Source organism: Mchenga conophoros, linkage group LG7 (assembly GCF_057382185.1).
Source record: "Mchenga conophoros isolate Kocher_MC1m ecotype Shallow Benthic linkage group LG7, M_conophoros_male_GT1.1, whole genome shotgun sequence".
Lineage (NCBI taxonomy): Eukaryota > Metazoa > Chordata > Actinopteri > Cichliformes > Cichlidae > Mchenga > Mchenga conophoros.
In genome coordinates, this window is record NC_140532.1 from 21,874,438 (window position 1) to 21,889,211 (window position 14,774).

Consider the following 14,774-nt stretch of genomic DNA (forward strand, 5'->3'; position numbering starts at 1 on the left):
GCACGAGCACGTGCAGCAGCATCAGTAACAACAAAGAGCAAAAGTGTGATCATTTCAGTTTGTGTGTGCAGGCGTCGCTCAATAAGCTGATGGAGACTCTGGATCAGTCGGAGCCGTACTTTGTCAAGTGCATTCGCTCCAACGCTGAGAAGGTGATCGCTCCTGCAGAATAGCCTCCACTCCTCTTAGTGACCGACTGCTGGATTGTGTTTAAGCGCTCCTGTTGTTTTTCTGTCCCACTTAGCTGCCGCTGCGCTTCAACGACAGTCTGGTGCTCAGACAGCTGAGGTACACAGGTATGCTGGAAACCGTCCGGATCAGACAATCAGGTTACAGCAGCAAGTACACCTTTCAGGTAATCCCCTCCTAACGCAACTGCGCTGCAGATCCACAGCCAAAGCCATGTTATCACTATGTTGCTTAAAAGATGTTTTACTTTATTGAGAAAATAACATTTGTCATGATGTTTAGATTTCCTTGCTGTATTTAATCTTAACCAGAACTCTGTCTTCATGTAACAAAACACGTTTTTAATGTTGTATTTTCATCACAAAATGAATCACCAGAAAATGAACATACAAAAATCCTTTTTCAGGACTTTGTGCATCACTTCCATGTGCTGCTGCCTCGGGGCACTAGCCCCACAAAGTCGGGCGTCAGGGAGTTCTTCAGACGGATCCACCTGCCCCCTGCTGGGTACCAAGTGGGCAGCACCATGGTACGAATTCTGGAAATTATAAATGGACTGTCCTTCTCTCTATATGTTTTTTTAAAATGTCCCATGCAGTGGACTTCAGCAACTTCACTTTACCTAATGTTTCTGTATGATGCAGGTGTTCCTGCGCGAGGCCGAGCGCCAGCGTCTTCAGACCCTCCTGCACCAGGAGGTCCTGCGGAGAATCGTCATGCTGCAGCGCCGCTTCAGGGCAGTTCTGGAGAGGAAGCACTTTGTCAACATGAGACGAGCTGCGTGCACCATTCAGGTGAGACGCTGTGATGGGATGGGCCTAAGAAGTGGTCCAATTCTATAGCTTTGTTCCTCTGTTCTCCTTAATGCTCGAAGGGTATCACTAATCCAGTCTGGGACTGTTTAAGCATTAGATGATTAATAGCTGTGTATTAACTCTTTAAGTGTCATGGTTCTTAAAACATAGTCTCTCCTTTTGAGATGATAAGCACTTGTGTCCTCACAGGAGAGCTCTGACCTTCAATGATGCTGCGTTGGGATATAAAGTATGATATTTGTCTTCTTGGTCTTTAACTAGCAAAGTCTCTAACACAAAATCCATGTTAATGCGATTGCATCCATATACCAGATAATGCTCCAGTGGATGTCCTGAGTCAGGCACCGCCTTTGCCTGAGTGTATTCAGCTTTCATTTGTCTTGTTATAAATCCAGAGCAGTGTGTTTTCATCTAAAAGGCCAAAGTCAGTTGCTATTTAGCTTACTTTGGTGAGCACGATCGATCTAGTGGAAGCAAAAGCCATGAAAGCTTTTGATAGGTTTTTGGTGATTTGGTGCTATACGAATAAAATTGTATGAAATTAAGTATAAAGCTACTGTATTAAATGATGACTGAATATGTTACATTTTTAATGAGTTATAAGAAAGAAATAACACGTGTGCTACAGAGTAAATACTGTGGAAAAAACGATGCAGCACTAAGTGGTAGAGAGAGGATGAAAGACAACAAATTTGCTCTTTCTGTTTTTTCTGGAAGAGTTCTTGGAGAGAAGCTGTCCAAATCCTCATGAGACTGAAAGAAAACACACCAGGTCATTCCAGAGCAGGATCCATTCAGGCACAGATAACTTTTACGAGAGAATATCAGAGCATCGAAACATAAACTGTCACATGTGGGATTTTTATTCTGTGCTTGTTGGTTGCATTTCTGCGTGGGCCTTCCAAGATTACAGTTCAAGTTTTGGAGTTGGGCTTAATCAAAATAACGTGAGGAGTTTTCTGAATCAAACATTCCAGCGGTGTCAGTCATACTGCATCATATTGATTTGACATAGTGAATGAATAACAGGCGTCAAATTTCATACATCTCTTACATAAACTGCGTCAGTTTAGCCTCACAGATATGCACATATTTTAGGTGGTCCCAAAGGGGGATGAGCATCTTTTTCTTTTAAAAAAATATTCAAAGCTTAGCTCAACATATTCAAGGATCCCCAGCCTGACTTTTTTCCCTCACATCTATTTTGTCTCACCGTGCTTTTCTTTCTCTTTCAGCGATGGTGGCGTTTCTGCCTCTTCAGGCAGTCCACCATTGACCTGAGCGTTGAGGAGGGAGCGGCGTTGTGTCTGCAGGCGGCTTGGAGGGGTTACAGAGAGAGGAGAAAGTTCCTGCACTGGCGGGATTCAGCGATCGTCATACAGAGGAGCTGGAAAAACTGCTGCCATCGGAGGGCTCTGGCAGCTACTGCAATTCAGACAGCCTGGAAGGGATCCAGGGAGAGGAGGCGTTACCACAGAACGCACGCAGCGATGATACAGTTACAGGCGAGGAGCAGAGGATACCTCGCTCGACTCAGGTGAGTGAAGGAGTTGAGCTTGTAGGTAGTTTGAATCAACTGATTAGTGTCTTTTAAATACAGCGTGTTTATTTGTATAGTTGGACTGATGCACTGACACATTAACATTGGCTGCATTTTGTTTAAATGCAACAATGAGATTTACACAGGAATTCTAACCAGGGCTACTTTGGAGACCTTATTGCTGGTTTAAAAAAAACAAAACAGTGTTGAACTCGAACACACTTCAAACAATCCAAAGGGACACCTGCACTATCTGTCTGTATGCACAGTCTAGGATTCACAGTTGTATCTGCTGCCACCAAGTGGTGTTTTATGTGAAAATGTGTAGAAACCCAAGTTTTTGGCACAGGAAGTAAAATCATGGTGGTGCCTATGTGGATAATAGGCTTCTGTTTCCTCACTATTACTGTTTCCAGGTTTAGAGACTTCAAGGAGCAGCACGAGAGACTTGGTGAACAAACAAGTCTGTCAGCAGCGATGGAGGCAGGAAGAAGAGAGCCCGCCTCATCCGGACTGGAGAGTTATGGCCAGGACATCTCTGCACAGCTCCCCGAAGACTCTAAGTCTGTTTCACTTTATGGAGCAGAGATGGAAAAAGAAGATGACTTGGAGCGAAGCAGGAGCACAGACGAGAGCAGCCATAAGAACCGGTCGAAACGAGAGAGCAGACGAATGAGAGAGCTGGAGCAGGCACAGTTCAGCCTGGAGCTTCTTAAAGTCCGAAGTACCAGCTTGGGGGGTTCGCTGCCAGAAGACCCGGTCCCAAACAGCAGCAGCAGCTCTCAACCGGATGAGCATCACAGACATTCACCCCAAGGGTCCCCGGCTAGTCAAGGAAGTTTTGAAGTTCTCAGTGTGGAAGACATGGAAACTGAAGGCTCCGGAGAATATAGTTCTCAGCTCAGTGTACTTCAGGAACAGCCCAAGACGCTGGATATTCAACTTCAGCAGGGGGTGAGAGATTCCAACTATAATGAAAAGCCTGTGACTGAGTTGCCAAACAAAGTGGAGGCCCCGAGGGCAACTTTTTATATTGCTTCTGACCAAAGTCCAGCTCATGAACCAAAATCTGAAAGCCCCAGCAGTTCTTACAGAGAAAGAAGGGAGTCCACGTCTCGAAGGCCTGTAGTGGTGTTGATCAGTATGCAGAAAGAGAGTCCTTTGGAAGAGGGAGAGCTGCTGGCAGCCCAAACTCTAGAAAGAGCTTCTCAAACAGGAGCACCCAATGCCCAAATGACCCCTATTGCAGGCCTTGAGATAGCATCAGACAGGGAGCAGCCTCTCGGCATTTCCACCCAAGCCAAGAGAGACATATTTGTGGTCGGTAAGTCTTCAAAGGCTCCCTTCACTCGTGGAGAGAGTCAGGAAGGTCCAGGGATTTGTTCCGCAGAGATGGACATCAAAATTGCCCTGAAGCCCACATGCAGCGTTCCTGCCGTACTCCCCACTCTGCAGGAGAGGAAGACGATTAGGTCAGCAAAGGAGGCCCCCAGCCCGGTCCTGGACACCAAACCTCCAAAGGCCCAGAAGAAGAGCAACGCCCAGACTGTGATTGTGAACATGGTGGAGAAACCCTCTAGTACTGTGTTCTCCCCACCCAGGCGCAAGCTGCCGTTCTCCAAGTAAGTAAACTGTGCTTTTGTGTTTGTTTAGCAGGGCCGAGGCGTATATTTGCCTCTCCAGAGTGCACTGAAGCTATTTAAATGGAACGCCATGAACACACCTGCAGTGCCTCTTCTGTTTCGATTGAATGGAAGAAAACTCCTCAAAGCAAACTGTTTACCTCGTGGTCTATTCCATGGAGGGGGTGGAGGGGTCTTTATCTGCTGGAAGGGAGAATCTTTTTGAGTTAGCCAGGACAAGCAGGAGGCGTGTAGAGTGAATAGTCCCAGTGGATAGTTGCACAGTTGTGTTAAGCTAGGTCTTCATATGGTGTCAATAGAACAACCTGGGCCAGATAGGTGCACAGTTTCATCCCTTGGAGCTGGTGAACATAACCCTTAAATATTGTGATGGCCAAAAGAAGATGCTTAAGAAGAATTGCTTAAAGAAGATGCCAAAAATCAACTCACTTAATCCGAGTCATTTTATTTTGAAAGTGCAATATGAACAGCTGCAAGCCTGCAGTGCTGTTTAAAGGCTAATGATTCATTTCCCCAAATCTGTATCACCAGTTTTCCTTCATTACAAAAAAAAGTCGACTTCATTAGCGCTTTTTAAAGAGACCAGTTAACTCAAAGTAGGACCTTTTAAACTGTGGTGATTTGATGCAGGTCCGATAAGGATTTGGTGAACCAGGAACGATCTCTCGCCATGTTCAGAGATGATTCCAAGTCTGCTGGATCCAGAAGCAGAGAGGTAGGAGCCTGCAGCTTCTACACATCACTTTAATTTCATTTGCACATCGTAATTATTGTTATCTTTACTCATTCAGTTCAGACTCAAGATTGAGATTTTTATTTACTTTGAGTCAAGTTTAAGACACAAAACAAGTAAATACAAGCACGCCAACAAACACACACATACACACACAGCTGATATATTCTTATGGTTGCCTGGAAGCAGGTGGGCCGCCCCGGCCCCAAAAAGAAAGCCCGAATGTCCCGGACGCGCTCCGACTTCCTGACTCGCTGTAACTCAGAGGGGGCGACCCAGTCGGATGATGATGATGAATACTACATCCCCGCCCACTCCTGCACGCTGCCCCCCTCTCTGTCTCCCCCACACTCCCACCCCGACGCTGACTGTCACAGTGACTCCGAGATGGTAAAATACCGGGTCTGCGGCGGTCACCTGACCTCCGTGCGAGTAACCTGTCCACTTCGGTCCCCCTCTCTACCTTCTTCTCATGTGCATCTGGCCACACGACAGGGGGACGAGCCTTTTAACACTGCTAACCCCACTTTCAGTTTTTCAACGCTGTCAGACCAAAAACATGTTTCTCTGCTAAATATGGCAGCGCTGTTTGTGTTTTTCCTCAGTGCTGATAAAGGTCACTTGGTGCTGTGAATGGCCTTGCACACTGCTTTGGTGGCTGCTAGTTTGAAACTAAGTCCAAGCTTCTCGACCACACTACCGTTTTCACTTTGCTCTATCAGCTAGTTTAATTCAGATAATATGTGCTTTGCAAAAATGTCATCATCCTTAAATTATTCAGACAGGTTCTAAATGCAACAGGGTCACTTCGCTTGCATTGTTTCATTAGATACAAAATTTACAGATTTACAGAGTGAAGTGCAAAGTCATCAAGTTTTGAAAGCTCATAATTATTCGTAACCTGAACCTATTATGCTTTCCTATATTTCCTGTGATATATACTCATTGGTCATTAGTTACCTTGCCTTCTAAACTGATGAATTCATCGTGGCACAGATTCAGTACGGTGCTAGAAACACTTCCTGGAGATTTTGATCCATCTTGACATGATAGTGTCACGCATAAATGTGCTGCATATTCATGATGCTAATATGCCGTCGCACCACATTCCAGATGTGCTCTGTTGGATTGAGATCTGGCGACTGTGGAAGTCGTTTGAGTGCAGTGAGCTCACTTTGATGTTAAAGAGAGAATTTCTGCTTTGTGACGTGATGGAAGCACACTGTGGTTTTAACAAGCAGCTATTTGAGTCGGTGTGTAGCTCCAGCCCTGAATATGTAATGAAACAATGAAGGAAGCTCATATTAAACATGTCCACAGATCAAGTAATCCCTGCAAGCCTAAAGCGTGAGCTTCAGACTGCTCTAAACCCTCCATCTCAGACGTATTACAGAGGATAATATCATCTCTAATATGGTCATCTCAGCACAGAAGCCACACCCACCTGCCATTTAAACCTTTTGTCTGTGAGCGTAAGCCAATCAAAAGAAAGATGCGTAGGTCAAACACTGAACTAATGACCTACAGCAAGGGCAAGACTACAGAATGGAGCTTGGCTAGAGAAAACGGTATGTGTAACAGTGTGGAGCTAAAACTGAGCACAATAGGTTCACAATAATAGAAGATGTAAAAAACAGCTCAGTGGTATCTGTGAATGAAAATTCAACATGATAGGTGAAGCCTCAGCTTATCTACCTGTGGTTGTCCCCCTCACCATGTTAAATTACAAATCCTCTTAGACCAAACTGCTCACAGTTTTGCATCTGTCATGAAGGAAAAATAAAATGCTAAAACTCAGAATGAGTTTATTTAGATATTCTTCTTTTACAGCACTGAACGCAGACTGTCCCAGCGCAAACTCGTTTGACTCGTGTGATGTGGTCAAAGACGTTGTTCTCTCATATTCTGACCTCCCAAACTTGACCCGTCCTTGAAACAAAACATCTCGTATTGCACTGCACGGCACTGCTCCTGCATGCTGGAGCCAATTAAAGCTGGACCAGAGTAACTTCTCACTAACAATGAGATTTTCCTACACAGTCTAACACATATGACTTCTGTTTGCCTATCACACACTCTCATTATCAGGCCTGTGCATGTTTATGGTGCCGATTTTTTCAGTTTCTTCACATGAAGTTAATGTGATCATTTATTTATTCGAAGTAGTAATTTAGTAGTTATAGTTTTGCAAATAAACTCTGCTAAAACCATAAAACTCTGCAGAATTCTTAATCAAAACATGTCACAGTCGTGTCAGCTGACAGATTATAAATATGTTTTGTGGTCTTTCTCACTCACTGTATCTTTCTCTCCAGTCGTCTCACAAAGACCAGAAGAAAATCCATAAGACCATGTCATCAGGGGACTTGGGCAAGATGGAGATCCTCAGGAAAACCTCCAGTCAAGATGGAAGGTAGATCTTCCTCAACTTTCTCTTGTCACATCTTACTTTTTATGCTAGATGTTGAAGTTTTTTGTTTTGTTTTGTTTTGTTTTTTCAGCAGGATGAGAGGGAAGATGCGATTCTGGAGTAAAACGAAACACAGTGAGAAAAAACTGTCAAGGGAGAAGCAGGCCAGCATGAGTGAAGTTGGAGAAACACATGGTAAAAATAAAAGCTATTCAGCATGCCACATACAGCCTCTGAGCAGATTTATAAGCACGCAAACGCTAGATGTGCTCACAATTATCTCTGAACTGTAAATAAAAATGAAATACGTCACCTGATTAGCTCTGGACAGCCTCAGCATTGCTGCTGTTTCTAGATCGCTTTCTGGATCTTCCTCTTGCTTTGTGATTTCTTCATGGATGTGGATATGCAGAGAACAGCAGGTTTAATATGAAGGATCATTGCTGGTGATGAGAGAGCTGTGTCTCAGCAGTTCAAGAGTTTCAAAGCTTAAAGGCAGAGCAACCAGGAGCACACTCGTTTTTAGTCAGTTGCAATCACATTAACAAAAGTCACCTCGAGGTGCTTTCTGTTGTAAGATAAAGACCCAACAATAATACAGAGAAAACCCCAACAATCGGATGGCGCTGTGAGCAAGCACTTGGCGACAGTGGGAAGGAAAAACTTCCTTTTAACAGGAAGAAACCTCTATCTGAACCAGGCTCGGGGAGGGACGGCCATCTGATGAGAGAAGACTGCAGAGAGAGATGGGCCTCTGACACAGATCACCAGGCACAAGTGAACAGGACCGATCCATAAATAGCAGCTGTGTTAAATGTTGAAAAAGACTTCCAAGAGGAGCTCTACTTCCAGAATATCCTGGTCACACCCATGTGCGGTACACACAAGTGAATAAAAACAGGATCAGAGCTGCAAGCATGAATTTGTTCTGGCAGTAAATTTGAGACATGGTGTAATAAATTTGTGAAGAGTAGAAGTGCACAGTATAGCATAAGGAATAGTCGTTTTTAATGGAAAACAAAACAAAAAAATTGTGTATTTTATTCCTAGATGAATTAAGCCTAAACCTTTGGTGTCTTTGTGTAGCAGAAGGCCCGTCTCCTCCTCACAGTCCAGATTTGGAGGCGGCTTCATCTCGGGGGGTCAGAGACAGTAAGGAGAACAAGGAGCCGTCTCCCAAAATGAAGAGACGTCGCAGCGTGAAGATCAGCAGCATCGCTCTGGAACCTGCCCAGTGGCAGAATGACGCGCTGCACATCCTCACCTCGGCCCACGACTATCGCAGCATGAACGACTTCCTCATGAAGAAGGTGAGAGGGCAAAGGCCGCACACGCCTCACTGACTCACACAAAGAGCAGTGTTTGTGTGTTTTCGCTGTTCATAGAGTTGTAAGGGTTACCTCGTAGTACGTAACATTTAAATTCTCATGCAGCGTGTCGTATGTGGTTGTCTGTGTAAATTAAACATCAAACAGAATTAAAGGAACAGTTCACCCCAAACTCCGATTCACATATTGATCCATATAGATTATTTTGGTGTGCTTCGCTCCCTCAGATTGCCGATCTTGATTCTGAAGATGGTAAAAAGGACACCATGGTGGATGTTGTTTTTAAGAAAGCGCTGAAGGAATTCAGGATCAACATCTTCAACTCGTACTCCACTGCCCTCGCTGTGAGTCTGACACCCTCTTTTACTCTGTCATTGCTGTCACACGACCAGGAAGATTTTAAAAACCGAGATGCTGCCACTTAAACTAGATTTACATTTTCTGCGTCCTTTCCTTTCTTTTTTCCTCGCCACCAGATGGATGATGGTAAAAGCATCCGTTACAAGGATCTGTACGCATTGTTTGAGCACATCCTGGAGAAGACGATGCGTATGGAGCAGAGAGACTGGAGCGAGTCACCCGTGAAGGTGTGGGTCAACACGTTCAAGGTGTTCCTGGATGAATTCATGACGGAGTATAAGCCCATGGAGGGAACCATCGGCAGGGTAAGACCAGTAACATCTGGATGAATTCATTAAATGATAACAGAGAAATTCTTTCATAGGATATAACATCATAAAATTGCTAATCTTAAGGCATTACTGGTAAGAAATACAGAGAAAACAAATTTTGTCATGTTTGCTTTTTTCAGGCTCCAAAACGAGAACGCAAGAAGTCAAGGAAGAAGGAAACTGATATTGTGAGTTTGTTAGTTTCAAAGAAAAAATTACTTTCATACCATCAATCATAAAAAGCAGATATTGCAACCAGTTCTGCAAAGATTTAAAACAGGGCTTCACAAACCTGAGTGGTAGATACTAGGGGTGCAACGATACACAAAATTCACGGTTCGGTTCGATACTTTGGTGTCACGGTTCAATATTTTTTCGATACAAAAAAAATGTTCATGCCTTTTTAATTTGTCATTTATTAAACTTATAAATATATATTTTAACTCAAAAGTACAGTTTTTAAATTTAATGTTGCTGAAACAAAAGTAATTAAAAAAATAAATCTGATTGAGGAATCACTCATCTTTGGAAAAGAGAGTTTATTACAGAGAAATGGCTCTTCCCAAAATAAAAGCAATACTATACACTTCTTCTGGGCTATATTCTCAGCAGCATATTGTAGCGGGTCAGGGCTGTTCGGGGTTCTGTTTGTACAGTTATGTTTTGTTTATGTTGCCATAGTGACGGGTGACGCCCTCTCGCTGCGACGGTGTGTCCTTCCGGGGTCAGAGGGTGCCCTGTGTGTTGTTGTTGCTGTGTGGTTGCCGCGCTGAGCAGTTAGCTAGCGGCAGTGTTCTTCTGCAGATGTCAATAAACGGCTGTGCTCCCTGGCTAGCTCACGGGAAGCAAGACCAAACGACACCTCCGTCTCCTCCTTGTCTGAGCTCGCCACATTGGTGTCAGAAGTGGGATGATGGTGGCACCCCATGTTCTGACCCGAGTGACTTTTCCCCCGCCGGTCCGCCAAAAGAAGGCACCTGGACATTTGCAAAGTGAAAGCAAAAAACAAGCGCAAATTCAAACGCGATTTGAATATGTCACATATTGACAGTGGCTCACCGATGCCAATGACATAATTACCCAGCTACATTTCCGAAAGAATGCAAAAGCATTGACATATTTTTCCTTCCTATGATAGCCCGACGGGCAGGGCAGAGATAGATTTTGGTAACCCGACTGGAAAAATCGCTAGCCCCGGGACGTCGGGCTAGCGATTTTGCAAGCCCTGTGTTACAGGCATGGCCCTTTAAGGATGAAGCCTGATGGGAAATGTATTCGGGATGTGTGTAGCGGGACTGCCTGGTGTGTGTGTGAAGAGAGAGAGCGGAGAAGGGGAAAAAGTAACGGTTAGCTACAGAAGAGACGAAAAGAAAAGAAATAAAAGGAATATAATAACTCCCTCGACAGCCAGAGTTGTGTCGGCGATGCTCGCTGTGAGTAAACTGTTTCAGCCCACTGTATGCGGTGTTCGTGCCTTAGAGAAGAAATAAAGTTCGGTGAAGCAGTTTCCTACGCCTCCTTCGATCTTTTTGCTAGCGGAGTTGACCTGTATAGTAAGCTGTTGCCGGCTACGAGTCAGTTACGGAACCTTCAAGTAACTGCCAGAGGTTTCCTTACTACGGTCGGGGCCGCGGATCTGGCGCGGTAACACCTGTATCTGATTGAGGAATCGCTCATCTTTGGAAAAGAGAGTTTATTACAGAGAAATGGCTCTTTCCAAAATAAAAGCTATACTATACGCTTCTTCTGGGCTATATTCTCAGCAGCATATTGTAGCGGGTCAGGGCTGTTCGGGGTTCTGTTTGTACAGTTATGTTTTGTTTATGTTGCCATAGTGACGGGTGACGCCCTCTCGCTGCGACGGTGTGTCCTTCCGGGGTCAGAGGGCGCCCTGTGTGCTGCTGTTGTTGTTGCTGTGCGGTTGCCGCGCTGAGCAGTTAGCTAGCGGCAGTGTTCTTCTGCAGATGTCAATAAACGGCTGTGCTCCCTGGCTAGCTCACGGGAAGCAAGACCAACCGACACCTCCGTCTCCTCCTTGTCTGAGCTCGCCACATTGGTGTCGGAAGTGGGATGATGGTGGCACCCCATGTTCTGACCCGAGTGACTTTTCCCCGGTGCGCCAAAAGAAGGCACCTGGACATTTGCAGGACTTTGTGTGGGGTAATGGGGTCGTCGGGGACGACTGACCCCTTAGGTGTGGGCTATGTAGCGGGTCAGGGCTGTTCGGGGTTCTGTTTGTACAGTTATGTTTTGTTTATGTTGCCATAGTGACGGGTGACGCCCTCTCGATGCGACGGTGTGTCCTTCCGGGGTCAGAGGGGCGCTCTGTGTGTTGTTGTTGCTATGCGGTTGCCGCGCTGAGCAGTTAGCTAGCGGCAGTGTTCTTCTGCAGATGTCAATAAACGGCTGTGCTCCCTGGCTAGCTCACGGGAAGCAAGACCAAACGACACCTCCGTCTCCTCCTTGTCTGAGCTCGCCACAATATTAAACATATCAGGTCCCCATAAGGAGAATCATGTGCTAACGGCTGTCTAAATGACTCGGGTAAAGTTTGTAGCATGCATGCTTGTTGTTTTTGTCTGCTTCCACTTGTCTTTGCACTAGGATGATGTCGGTGTAAATGTGCAGTCATATTCGTTGTGTTCCCACTAGTCCTGTCAGCGTTAATCTCGTTGAAATGATGTTAACGCCACAACACGGCAAATCTCCGTTAACGAGCTACCCCTGCATGGGGCTAGACGGCCAACACGTTAACGAGCTAACTGCGCTAACACACTAGTTCCCACCCATGTAATTGAGCATTGCGTGGCACATCCAACATACTGTTTTACTTTAGTCCATGACGCGCTTACCTTCAGGGTCATACTTCACATGAAAACCAAAATAATTCCAAACGCCAGATCTGAATGAGGGTGGGGGAGGTTCAATTTGCCATGTTGCAAGGATAGCTTAACTTCTGTCTCGCTAGCTTGCCCTGCGCTCTTCCTTCTGGCAATGCTGTCTGTGTTGAACGCTCAGTGGATCTTCGCTCGACAGTGCAGCCTAGGCGGAGTAGTCGAACGCAGATTCACTGAGCGCTCAACACAGACAGCATCGTCAGAAGGAAAGTTGATAAAATAAATTACAAATTTTGTATTGTTCAATACATATGCATACCGAACCGAAAGCACTGTATCGAACGGTTCAATATCGATACGAGTATCGTTGCACCCCTAGTAGATACAGACATCTTTTATATGCAGTCTCTGCTTCATATGTCAACTGAGCTGACTGGCAGGTCTACTGCCCCCTGCAGGTGGAGGAACACAACGGCCACATTTTCAAGTCCACTCAGTACAGCATCCCCACCTACTGCGAGTACTGCTCCTCCCTCATCTGGATGATGGATCGAGCCTGTGTCTGCAAACGTAAGCACTACACACAGAACACATCTGTCCAAAACACACATTTAGGAACTGAAGTCAAAGCTCCAGTTTACCCTGCCCAGGACAGGTCACCAGGATACCACCCTGGAGACAGGCCTGGGGTAGGGACTTGAGAGCGAGCCTCTGTGGCTCAGCTATGCTTAGTTAAAAAAAGCTCCTTGGGTCCGCCCTCATGTGGAGGGCACAGGAGGTGCTGTAGGATTTTTTTGTTCCAGCTTTCAAAACTACTTTGTGGTTGTCATTGGGGAAAAAAGGTTAACTAACCAGAAACCCTTCAGCATGGTGGGGGTACAGTGTTTTAGCTTCCAAAAATAAAAATGAAGACCAAATAACGAAGGAAGTGTTGCCATGTGTCAGTGCCAAATTATCCTTATTAGAGCCTTATGTTTATTAGAGCAATGTCACAAAGTGTGGCTCACAAGACTGTTGAATTCTCAGTTTGTTAGTTGGCCTCGAGGAGATAAAACATCACATCTAAATTATCTACAGTCCATCCACCCATATACACATCCATCCACCTTTTTTGTGATGCTTATCTGGGTAAAGGTTGCAGGGGCATCAGTCTAAGAAGAGGTACCCAGGCCTCCTTCCACCCATCCACCTTCTCCAGCTCTTCTCAGGGAATGCTAAGACGTACTTGAGCTGGCCGAGAGACATAACCTCTCCAGCATGTCCTGTGTCTACCCTGATTGTTCTCCCAGTGCGCAGGAGTCATCCTTATCAGATACCCAAACACCTCAATGTGAAGGAGCAGCAGCTCCAGTAGAGAGCGGGGTCCACCCTAGACAGGTCGCCAGTTTATTGCAGGGCTAAAGCAGAGGCAGACAGCCATTCACACATATGGCATATTTATCATCACCAGCTAACCTGACACGTATATCTTTGGACTGTTGATGGAAATCCAGGGAGAGCTCATGCAGACTCATGGAGAAAGCAGGACATAGTGGATAGTGAGTGGGTAGATTTGAACACAGGACCTGCTTGCTTGGAGGCAACAGTGCTAACCACTGCACAATGTTTCTGGTCTTAAAGTGAAATATAAACAGGTGCAGCAGGCATTTTTAGCTTTAAAACTGCAGGGATAAGAGCTACTGCATAACGTCTGTTATCTTAATGCAAAATCATAGTGAGGTGACACTTTTCAGCACTGTTGCTTTAGTTTTTCTGTCAGTAACTGTCAGCTGTCCGCTGGTCAGTTTAAAATCAAGCATTAAGCTGTCCGCCCAGGATCTTTCTCTCTCTCTCTCTCTCTCTCTCTCTCTCTCTCTCTCTCTCTCTCTCACACTCACACACACACACACACACACACACACACACACACACACACACACATATAAAAATACACACCAGCCGCAGATCCTAATGTTCTCCTAACTCACTTACCACACCACTCACACTCAAAACTGTGTAGTTTTTCTTTCCACTCACATGGCAGTCCTTACACACACACACATACGCAAAAAACTAACACACTTTCCCTGCGTGCCTGAGTGTCTGCAGAATTCGATTAAACCTCCCTCTCCTTTCATGAGTCCGTCTTCGATCTAGTTACAGAGCTCCATCTGCACTCTCTGAGAGCAGACATCCCATCCCGGCTCTCTGCCGCCTCCACGCTTGCCCTAGCCTTTGAGGTGGTAAATGTCTACAGCACCGACTGCCGCTGTCGTGACTGTGAGGAGTTTGTAGAAATGCCTCCCGTCTGATTGTCGTTTGTTTTGTCTACAGTGTGTCGCTACGCCTGCCACAGGAAGTGCTGTTCCAAAATGACCACGAAGTGCAGCAAGAAGGTAGGTGGAGTTCCTTTTTTTATGTGACACTTGTTTTAAGATGACACGGGTTCTCTCCGCCGTTCAAAATATGTAGCCAACAATCGAAATCACAGCGCAGTATAATCATTAGCTAAAATAATCACCTTTTGCCCTTTTGGTTTATTTTGTGGTTTGATGTCGTCTGAATGTGTTACAGTATGACTAAAGGAGTTTGTATCAAGTTTTTCTCCATTAATCCTACTGAAAGAATT

At 45.3% G+C, this 14,774-nt stretch overlaps 1 protein-coding gene across 10 annotated transcripts in view; it reads left to right on the top strand.

Annotated features, from left to right (window-relative positions):
• The window catches only part of LOC146570074 (unconventional myosin-IXAb-like), a 164,961-nt gene that overhangs the window by 140,543 nt on the left and 9,644 nt on the right, over positions 1-14,774 (top strand). For 8 of the 10 annotated variants that reach the window (XM_085282873.1, XM_085282875.1, XM_085282878.1 and 5 more), the window contains 16 exons: positions 72-152; positions 245-355; positions 596-718; positions 834-983; positions 2,240-2,541; positions 2,961-4,166; positions 4,818-4,902; positions 5,110-5,310; positions 7,236-7,333; positions 7,422-7,525; positions 8,417-8,640; positions 8,886-9,002; positions 9,135-9,323; positions 9,470-9,517; positions 12,625-12,736; positions 14,480-14,541. In XM_085282873.1, coding sequence (XP_085138999.1) covers positions 72-152; positions 245-355; positions 596-718; positions 834-983; positions 2,240-2,541; positions 2,961-4,166; positions 4,818-4,902; positions 5,110-5,310; positions 7,236-7,333; positions 7,422-7,525; positions 8,417-8,640; positions 8,886-9,002; positions 9,135-9,323; positions 9,470-9,517; positions 12,625-12,736; positions 14,480-14,541 — 3,213 coding nt within the window. The remainder of the gene's footprint in view (positions 1-71; positions 153-244; positions 356-595; positions 719-833; positions 984-2,239; positions 2,542-2,960; positions 4,167-4,817; positions 4,903-5,109; positions 5,311-7,235; positions 7,334-7,421; positions 7,526-8,416; positions 8,641-8,885; positions 9,003-9,134; positions 9,324-9,469; positions 9,518-12,624; positions 12,737-14,479; positions 14,542-14,774) is intronic. The other 2 variants (XM_085282879.1, XM_085282880.1) reach the window with 2 other exon arrangements.